An 11,368-nucleotide genomic window follows, 5' to 3' on the forward strand; every position below is an offset into this window, starting at 1 on the left:
TACAAAATTTCAAAAACTGGAATCGTCAGTGTTTGTCTGAATGCACCTGAAAAAAAAAATCCGTAAAAAAGACACCTAATAAGTAAATGCAAACTGCAAGACAATTTGTCTCTTTCCTGAAGGCTGATCCTTATCTTTTGAGGTCAGAAAAACTGGTCTGAAAACTCTTTTCAAAGTCAGGCAGTTTGCATATTAGCATTATGCAAGCAGATTTTACACTGAATTCTGCTAAAGCTAAAAACAGAACTCTTTTCACTTCCCCAGTGGTCAACAGAATTTCTATAATCACAGTTCTATTTCTCTTACTGTAAAACGTAAGCATCGTTATTCTTGTTGCTATAGCACTTACTATACTACATAGTTAAGAACAGAGATATGCATTTTTTTAAGCCGAGGATAACAGAGCATCCAAAATTCATGTGTACGCTACAGAAGTGTTACCTTTTGAATTCACTCGAAGCAAGAAACCGTGGGCATAGCAAGCCAAACACCTGGCCTTTGCAGGTCCTTGTAAGCATGGTCCATGTAATCTTTCACTTCATAAGATATTCCAGGAAAGAGCCCGCTGCCCTTAGTCCTTTGGAAGCCTAAGAAGGCATAGTCATTCTTCATGGTAATTTCACCTATTTTGGTAAGAGTGACACAGAAGTCAGCAGGCTGTGGCTGTGACTCATGTCTCTGGGTCACCAGCCCCATAGCGCTGCAGCATGCTCTGAACAAGTTTTTAGGCTGTGGTTGTAGTGCTAGATGCTTAGCAAGAAGTAGGGCACAAAAGATGGAAAGAAAGCACTAAGATACTTTGGTGCAGTGCTCTGATCGTGTCTTGGGAAAAAAATAAATAAATATTTTATAGAGAATTAAAGCAAAAGGTGTAGTGCAACAGGAGTAGAATGCACCTCGGGAATGACAAAATACAGCAAATGGACACTTGCCTCAAGTGCATGCACAGCTTGGGAATTGCACAGGAGGATCTAAACCTGCCTGAACAGTCACAAAGCAACCAGGAGACAGTGAAGGAACTTAAAATCCTGCTTGACCATGTAAGCATGATATTAGAGAAACTAAAGCTTACCTGGAGTTGATGCTTGTAAAGGACATCAAAGACGACATAAGGAGCTTACACCAAGAGTCTCCACCTCTATGTTAGTAGTAAAAAGCTGAACAAGAAGAATGTGGGCTCATTGCTGAATGGGGCTGATGATCTAGTGATAGCAGATGTGGCTAAGGCCGAGGTTATCATCACCTTCTTTGCCTCAGTCTGTACTAACTGCATCTTTCCCACCCCTGTGCTTAGTGAGCAAGTTCAAGGAGGAAATCTAACAAATAGGAGGATTAAGTCAGGTTTTACTTGGGAGGACTTGACCCATAAGAATCCACGGAACCCAATGGACTTAAGAGGACTGAGAGAACCAGCTACCATCCTTCAGGGCTACTTCCCACCCTTTTTGAAAGGTCTTAGAGTTCCATGAAGGTTTCTGATCATCAAAGAAATGCACAAGTTTCACCCATCTTCAAAAGATGCCATAGGGTCACTGGAAAAATAACGTGGCATGTCCCCATGGATGGTACTTCTCATCATTTGAAGAAGGAAAATGTGACTGAGTATTGTCATTAAGGGTAAGTCATGCCTGAGCAACATGGTTCTATAATGGATTTGCAGATAAAGGGAGAATAGTCATTTGTTCCAAAAATTAGAGAAGAAAGCAAATTAAATTTTAAAGTTTTATCATAGCTCTTCACAGGGATGAGGGAAAAAAATCTACGTGGGCTATCCTTCCTTTTTCCATGTGAAGTAAAACTACAGCCTAGCATAGAGGACACAGGCAGGAGAATCATTAAAGAGTTTTCTAAGAAATAAACAAACAAATAAATAAACAGATAACACCATTCCTTCCAACATGTATGTTTTATTTGAGTTTTAGGATTTCAGAGGGCAAATTCAGAAAAATGCTGTTGTGGGTGGAGTTGGACCTCACAGAATCATTGGCCTACCGTCGCTGCCTACAATCGCTACCAAACATCTCCATAAACAGAAAAAAATGCAATGCCATTAAATGATGAAACAGATAACTGGATAGCAAAACTTTGCTCAGAAAAGCAAACTTGGCAAGGAAAGTACCTTTTTGTCAGTGCATGAAAGGCATGCCCAAAAACAAGTACTGAACAAGCATACTAGCAGAAGCCTGAAAAGTGTCTTTTGGAGAGAGAAAGACTTAGGATGAGACTTGGATTAAGACAGCTTTAATGCTGAGAATAGCAGCAGTGTTTGGCTTAATTTGGGAGCAGTGGAGCACTTAGAAACACACAGCAAACTCTGCAAATGTATAGGAGCTGAGTGAACACTGTATATCAAAAACACTGATCTCTAATGATTTCAGTTCTCTACGTGGTTTCAAAATTACTGCACGCTCTGCTCCCTGAAAAAACTCTTCTTTATCAGTGCTGCAAAGTTTTTACCATTTTATCTCATCGATAATTGAGTAGGCTATGTTTCCATAGTAATCAACCCATTTAGTTATAAATGCAAAAGATTTTCTTATACGGATTTATTTTATTTTATTTATTTGTTTGTTTTACTGAAAGCAGGTAATTCAAGTCTTTCCCAATTTGGGCATGTCTACAGCTTCTCTGTTGAGCAGATGTCCATTTAGTAGACTAGCTATTCTATAAATTGTTCAAGCATGTACATGCAGGTGGGTTTCATTTTGTTTTGTTTTGTTATTTTTTTTCAAGACTTACAGAAAAGTAAACCCCACAAAAATCTGTGCCAGCACCTTAAGTCACAACAGTGAAAGCAGCTGTGCTGAATCAATGACCTCTCGCAATTTATCTCCTTGCAGCCAGGCTCATAATGCATAATACTACTTATGTAAGGCAAGGAAGCAAAAATAAGCTGTGAAATGCTATCATCTGCCAGTACAAAAACTGGCAAGAGAGATCTTCAGCTTCAGGCCTCTAAACAGAATGGGATTTTAGCTCCTCAAAACCATTAACTTCTTTGTTACCATTAAGCTGTTTGTATGCACTTGGGCTGTGCTCACAAAGGGATCCTCTGGTTCAGCAACATTTCTATAGCCCATTTCAAATTTGATATTTATTCCAAAAGAAAACTACTTAAATCTTTGTTATTCTCTGCATTATTCTCTGTTAGATTTCTATTTCTGTACTTTCTACATACAAAGGTATAGGTGACCCTCTCTACTCTGCCCTCATGAGGCCATACCTTATGAGTGTGCTGCATCCAGGTCCAGGGCCCCCAGTACAGGAAAGATAAGGAGCTGTTGGAGAGGGCCACAGAAATGATTAGAGGGCTAGAGCACCTCCCCTATGAAGGCAGGCTGAGGAAACTGGGCTTGTTCAGCCTAGAGAAGGCTGCAAGGAGACTTCATTGCAGCCTTCCAATATTTGTAAGGGGATTATAAAAAGGAGTAGAATCAACTTTTTACAAGGGTAGACAATGATAGGACAAGGGAGAATGGTTTTAAGCTCAAAAGTGGAAAGCTTTAGGTTAGATGTCAGAAGGAAGTTCCTTATAGAAAGAGTGGCAAGGTGGTGGAACAGGCTGCCCTGAGAGGCTGTGGACTCTCCATACCCGGAGATGTTCAAGGCCAGGTTTTATGGGGCTCTGGGCAGCCTGGTCTAGTACCAGCTCTGGAGATAGGTGGCTCTCTCTGCCTGTGGCAGGAGGGCTGGAAGCTGATGATCCTTGAGGTCCCTTCCAACCCAAGCCATTCTATGAATTCTATAATGTGCATACTTACATTAAAATAGAGGGGAAAAAAATACAAATAATAACACTCATCCATCCATGAAAACCCTGAGGAAAACTTGCAACATTCAACAAAAGGTAAGAAAATCTGACACCTGGAATGGATTATAATCAGGCTCCATTGCATTACTCAGTCTTTTTATCACCACATATTCACTCCTGTTTTATTAATAGCTATTTAAGACACCTGTCTATCAGCTTTCAGACAGACTTCAGAGAACCTCTTTCTCAAGAAGTGAATATGGCTTCTGCTCAGTTATAGAGAAAACCCAGCTTGATGCTTGTTCAGTGTCAGACAAAATACACAAAATATCACAGCAAAGGTTGTGATATGGCACAAAGAAATGATTTAGTTTAAACATCACTCTGCCACCTTGAATTTCTTCCAGCCATTTAGATGGAATATCTTTGCACTTGCAAAGCTTTACACAGGAGAGTATTGTCTGTTCTCACACAAGACAGCCAAAAAACTCAAATGCATGAACTTTGTACTGCTTGCTCTGCTCATTCAACAGGAATGTGATCACATGCCAAAGCTTGGCCTACCTTCTAAGTAAACAAAGAGTGCACAAATCTGGCACTGAAGATGATTTAAGCAGGACCAAAGAGGCAGCCACTACCAGGAGAAAAGCTAGTGCTGGTAAAGAGAACGACTGTTTATGCCTGTGATTATTTTGATAAACAGTCTCAAAATTTCATTACCATGGAAACATCCTTTTTCTACAAATGACTCAGTTACTAATGCACATGCATTGTGTCCTACAGCACCAAGAAGGGACCACATTATAATTAAAAGGAGAAAGATGCTGGATTAGGCAGTCTGTACAATTAAGTAATGCCCATCACTGTAATCATAATGAGCACTATGTTGCTTTCATAACACTTTTTAAAAGGAAATGTTACTGCTCCTGTGTGGGTTTTACAGGACATTTCAAAACTGTAGCACGTGTTTCTCCTCTGCTAGCTAGAGGTCTACAAATTGTGCATAAAATTTTAACTCAGCACATACAAAAAGAGGTACATCCCCTCCGATGAACACATACAGAGATATCTACAGAAGAGTTCTTCCGTAATACCAAAAAGAAGCACTTCAAGCCCATAAGTCAAGAAGAGCATCCAGTAAAACTTTGTTATTAATTTCATTCCAGATGGTGTTTACTCTTGAATGAACCAGGATAAACAAAAAAAATCTGAAAATCAGCAAAATAAGAACAAGTACATGCCTCTGCCTATTCTTAACTAATGCCATTATCAAACAAACGTTTATTTCTATTGAAGAAATGTGAAAAAAGGCAGTAAGAGACAAATGTTATTTCTGACTCTTTTACTTTAATGCTCTAAACAGAAGGTGTATCATTTGATCTCAATGCTGCCAACTTTTGGGGACATAGTATTTTCATAAAAGCCATTTGAAATCTCATATGACAAAGTGGGTAAAGAAATGGGTTCAGAGAGGAATTGATCCACAAAAGCCAAAAGGTAATTTCATACAGAATTGGATGGACACATTTTCCTTGGCAGGCTCCACGAATAATCATTAGTAAAGTATATGGGGCCCAGCAAACGGCAAAGACACACACAATTACAGCAAGTGACTTTGCAATCTTCTTGTCTCTTTGCAGTCTTGACCGAGAGTTTGCACGGAAAGATGCAGAGAAGTCCCTTTTGACAGCCACAGGACTCGTTGTTGTTGGAGATGTACAGTTTGATGCCAGTGATGGTCTTGATAGCCTCATTACTGATGAAACACTGTCCTCCGTTTCTGACAAAGAGGATCCTCGCCTCAGCAAAAAACAAAACCTCCAGGACACACTGCTGCTCCCTGGAGACTCACAGTATTGAACGCTGCCGCGCCGCTGGCGTCTCTGAATGTTGTGGAAGATGCTCACGTTGAAGTAGGTGACAGAGATCAGGGGCACAAAGAACTCCAGGGTGGATGCACACAGGAGGAAGTACCAGTTGTTGAAGAACTCGGCATAGCAATGCCCTTCCTTTACCATGCTGCAGCCAGACACGTACTCCCAAAGGAGAACTGCCGGAGAGTAGAGCAGGAAGGCAAGAATCCAGATGGCCACCATCTTGACGACGGGGTTGGACATCATTCCCTGCTGGGCTCTGTAAGATACCTGTGAGAAAAGGACTTGTCGCTTATTAAGGTAACTCGTTGGCACAAAATAATATTGGAAAAAAAAAAAAAAGTAATCAAGCCAAATACAGTATTTGTTCTTCAGATTCCTTGATGCTTAGAGCAACCTCTCTTTTCCAAGGCCCCCAAAAATGCTATTAAGCTTGCTCATCAAATACTGTAGTTCCGCAATTTATTTTAATACATCAGGATTGGAGATGCGTAGAAGTTATGATGCCCTAGCTACTGCCCTCGGTGTAAAAGAGCATGGCTTCGTTTCATCATGATCACAGCAGGGTAGAAATGAGGAATCACTTTATGATTCATCAAATTCTCATGCTCGTAGGATAGTGAAAGCAGCTGCGGCTGCGCAGGCAAAAGCACAACTTTTCTGTATTAGACAGGTTTCTATGAGAAACTGCAAATACCAGACAATATAATTATTTCCTCTTGCCATAAAAGAAAAATCTATCCCCAACACATGCTTTAACATGTCTTCTTATTGAAATATTCCATTTTAACACTCACTTTATCTTGTAAACATCTTGTTGCATAGCTACAAAAGTTGATGTTTTGATGTCTACTCAGACTGCATTAATTTATCTTACAATCTATCTGTAAAAATCTATCTTTAAAAAAATGTTAGGAGTTAAAATTGTAGCATTCAAAGTTAAGAACTATCAACATTAAACCTGTCCTTGTAACATTTCAGACAAACATTCTTGCTCTTGGAACTCAATCTTTCGACTCTCAAGATTATCAGCCAATGAGAAGCTGGACAACTGTATGTAAGACATACTGTTAGATATTTGTCATCCCAGGCTTTACTGAGATTCAGAACTATCTTCCTCATCAACTTCCTATAGCACCTGCACGTCATAAAAATATTCATGAATGTTGTCTTCATTAATTTTCATATTAGGTATGAGGAGCATCATTGTCCCAATTTTATCAGTGAGTAGCAGAGTGATGGCACATTTTTACAGGCATTATTTCAGAATCTCAGTTTTAAACCTCTGGGCCTGATAATTCAGACTTCCTTACACCCTAAAGCACCAGTTCAGAGCACAGCTCCAATTCACTTCATCCGCAGTAGCAAATTTGCAGCCCTCTGCAAGACCACAGGCATCCCAGTTTAGTAGACAGATAACAGGAAGCTCAGCGTAACGACACAAAAATTGAGTGAAATGACTGGATCTGACCACATGTCAACAGCAGAGGTGGATCCTGAGCTGATGAGGAAGCACGACCTCTTCTGAACAAAAGGTTACACATTCTTGGACTCACTCCATTCTAATTCCCCAGAAGAGAAAAACAGAAGGTGATTATATATGCAAAGAGCATCAACAGTGCTTAAGATCATGGGGTCTGGCTGAGTTGCAGAAGACTTTATAATTTACTTTATTCACATTCTGAGTTCTGCAACTTCATTAATATATTTCAATACTGCAATTTGTTAAATACAGGGATTTTCATATTTTTTTCTTAAAAGAAAAACAAACAACAAATACCAACCAACCCTAAAACCAGAACACCAAAGAAGAGATACAAAGCTGTATCAGCACTTCCCAAACAAGAACCAACTGATCTTATGCACAGCTCATGTCACTCTAGCTAACAGACTCATCAAAAGCGAAGGATATTGGTTGTCTTCCATCTGAACACAATACCAAGAGCTCAAAAATGATGAAAACTAATTTTTAGTAGATATCTTCTGAAGAGGAATGATAGTACTCAAGGAACACCTCTCCCCTCTGCATATTTTGTTCCCTTCTTTTCACTTAGAAGGATTTATTTCCATACAGCTGCTGGTTGGCAGCATATGTCAGTCTTTTTTGGTGGTAACACAGATCATCACCTGTTCTCCAGTCAGTCCATCCTGTGTCTCTCTCCATATACCCCTCTCCAAAATAATCATAAAATCATTAGGGTTGGAAAAGGCCACTGAGACCATCGAGTCCAACCATCAGCCCATCCCCACCATCCCCACTAAACCGTGTCCCTTAGTGCCACATCCATACAGTTTTTGACCATCTCTAGTGACTGTGAATCCACCACCTCCCTGGACAGCCTGTACCACTGCCTCACTGCACTTTCAGGTAGGCAATTTTTTCCAATATCAAACCTGAACCTCCCCTGGCACAACTTAAGGCCATCATCTCTAGTTCTATCACTGTTACCTATGAGAAGATGCTGACCCCCACCACACCAGTCTCCTGTCAGAGAGTTGTAGAGAGTGATAATGGCTTGAGAGCAGCCTTGAGGAGAAGCATTTGGGGTGTCAGTTGATGAAAGATTCAACATGAACCAACAGTGTGTGATTGCAGCCCAGAAGGCCAAGCATTGCACCAAGAGAAGCATGACTGGCAGGTCGAGGGAGGTGATTCTGCCCGCGCTTGACTCAATCCAGATTTCTTTTTTTTTTTACCACTCTTTAATGGCTAAAGTCCAGGTCCTCCACACTCCCACATCCTCTGTAGAGTAACAAAATAATTTCTAGTCATGCAAAAGGAGGGAAATACTAAAATTATGAGAAAGACTTTATCTTTTCTCTAAATCCCAATGCCATAGCACCTATAGCCAGGAAACATGTAGAAAAACTCTTTTTTTCCAGTGTAATTCACTGAAGTGTATCTGACAGAAAAAAATCTTCAGACGATTTAGTTGCTTATGTCTTCCTAATCTCTATGAAGTCTTTGCAAACTCTGCATACTTGGGAAAATTTCCAAAGGCCAGGAAAAAGGATATCCAGGATGATCTTTCTGCTGTAGTTTCTCACCTATTACAATATACTGAAGCATCAGATTTTCTCCAGTACAGTAATAGTGCAACAATAAAGGCTGGCTTAGTTTCTGGGGTATTTGCAAATACTGAGTTTTACAAAAATCTCAAAATACATAAAGAAAATGAGAAATGTTCTTACCGCTTTTGTAACTGACAGGAAACGGTCATAGCTGATAAGGACAATGTTAAACACTGAAGCTGAACACACAAGGTAGTCCATAAGCAGCCAGAGCTTGCATAGGCCTTTTCCCAGGTGCCAGGTCCCTGTCAGGGCATAAGGGATGTATAGTGGCATGCAGAAGACACCTATGGAAATAAACAAATTGCATATCAGACAGCACACCAGTCAGTGCTATGCAAGCACAGAAACATTTCCATGGTGTCTGACAAAAAAAAAAGTGATGCTGACTGAAATTACCAGGTGGAAGGCCCTGCATTCTCATGCAACCAATGAACACTTCACCACATTCCAGGCACCAGTGACATTCCTGTTTAAGATATTTAGATCATTTTAGATTTAGTTCTTAATACACTACACTGCTGTAAAAGGTACCGAAGAGATTTTTGTAAGATTTTTAGGTAAATAGGAACTCTCAATTCCTCTTGTTCTCCCTCTCTACTGTGAATCAAGAGATCTCTGTATGCTAGTTATAGGGCCATAAGCAAAGATGTGTAGCAGAAGTTGTTGAAGATCAAAAGACAGATTGTATATGTTAGAAGAAAAAAAGAAAGGACTCTGCAAGGACAAAAATACATTCTTTTAGCAGTTAGAAATTGAAGATGATCTCGGCATATCCCAACTCTAAATTGTGTAGCTACAGAACTGAACTGCAGATCAGTTTGATGCTTAAGTATGCAAAGCTTTTCATCAAATTCAGACTGGAAAACTAGACAGGTTCATCAAGACAATGTGTGGAAATCAGATAATGCCAGGTAAACCATAATTCTTTCCTTGGCAGAGGCTATTTCATACTTCTCAGCTAGATGCCAGTACTTGTTCAGTGTGGTGCAAGACTGTTGAGCAGGACAACAGGACACCATTGACTGGTTTTATAGTCACTGCTGTTTTTTCCTCTTGTCAACCATAAGGAGCCCCATCTTGCAGTGGGGGAACTGCTGCCATTGACAAGGGCTCAGGGAGAAAGGCTCAGGATCTTCCGCCTGGCAGAAGAGGAATTGAGAGCCACAGAGACAGGAATCCCAGCAAAGGACATGATAGGCTCAAGCTGACGTTTGCAGGACTCCCTTAGCCCTGCAGTTTGGTTCAGCTACAATGAGGTGTTATGACTCAGCAGCACCTATCCAGGTGATAAGACTGCTGAAGTTTCCGTACAAAGCCTAGTGCTGTTTGAGAGTGAGACCAACAGGTGATAACGGGGTGCCTCAAGGATCCTTGAGGCACACCTGTACAGCAGGCAACAAGAGCTCTGCAGCACAATAAGGCAGTTGGAAGCTGGAAGAAGTCATCATCTTTACATGGGAAGGATTCCAAACATACAGAATAAAAACAGCCTCAGATTTTGTTGTGATATGACAAGTCAGAATACAGACTTCATGCAAGAGCCACTTGTATCCATAACCATTCATTTACATATACATTTATTGCCAGGGACATTTAACAGTTTAGATAATTTCAATTGCACATTACACTAGCTTTTTAACTATAAATTTTTTCCCCTAAGTTTCAAAATAAACTGTGTTCCTACCTATATAGATATATAATAAGCATCTTGAAAATAGCTTGATTTGCTGTTTTTGTTTATTGATACAAACACATTTTTAAGAAATTTCTTAAGACTATAGATAGTCCAACGTTCAGCAAAATATTTAAAAATATTATTAATCACTATTTAGTTGCAAACCCTAAGTAATTATCTGATTATTATGCTACAGTATACTGAAATAGAATATATCAACAACATATGCAAGATGCCCCAGATAATGTATACGGTGTGTGGTTTGATTATTTAGTCTTCAGTTGACTCATTACAGGCAACTGCCATTTTTTATTATTCCCTATTGCTTCACATATAGTAGTGCTTGGGCTTTTTTTTTTTTTTTTTTTTTTTTTAAAACTAAAACAACATTAAACATCTATTTACATAGATCAACTCTATCCCAGCCAAAACCAGCTCAGACCCATTCCCTATGATAATATATTTCTGTAAATAAGGAACATTACAAGCATTTATATGAAAAAAGATACATTATGTATCTCATTATGATGTATTTTGAGACACAATAAGCTGCTGAAACACTTAACACAGTTTTCATCATCACTTACCCTTCCCCAGTGCTGGGAAATATTTCTCCAAGAAGAAACCACCCACCTACAGAAGACACCCTGCTCCCCCTAAGAGTATTGGAAAGCAAACATTGCATGCTTCCCACTGCAACTTACCCACTGCAAAGTCAGAAATGGCAAGGTTGAGAAAGAAATAGTTACTCCGATGCCTGAGATTTCTGTCCAAGATGAAAGCCAGGATCACCAGGACATTTCCGAGGATCGTGACCAGAGCCAGCAGCACCATGAGCAGAGCCAGGAGCACCAACACACCCAGGGAAAACCGAGGGGTCGATGGCTGTGGGGACAGTGTCCCGTTACAGGCTCCCATCACGCATGGAGTTCCGGCTGTGCTGTTGTGGTTGTTGAGCATCCAGGTCAGTTCAGTCCAGGAAGAAACTTCCAT

The 11,368-nt window shown here is 40.1% G+C and overlaps 1 protein-coding gene across 1 annotated transcript; it reads right to left on the bottom strand.

Annotated features, from left to right (window-relative positions):
• Positions 1 to 5,106: 5,106 nt before the first annotated feature.
• Positions 5,107 to 11,368, bottom strand: LOC306945260 (histamine H3 receptor-like; the record flags this gene model as incomplete). Its single annotated transcript, XM_079533975.1, has 3 exons — positions 5,107 to 5,895; positions 8,818 to 8,984; positions 11,080 to 11,368. 3 exons carry the CDS (start codon positions 11,366 to 11,368, stop codon positions 5,107 to 5,109), a joined length of 1,245 nt encoding a protein of 414 aa, XP_079390101.1.

The sequence above is a fragment of the Tetrao urogallus genome (genome assembly GCF_951394365.1).
Source record: "Tetrao urogallus genome assembly, chromosome: 3".
Lineage (NCBI taxonomy): Eukaryota > Metazoa > Chordata > Aves > Galliformes > Phasianidae > Tetrao > Tetrao urogallus.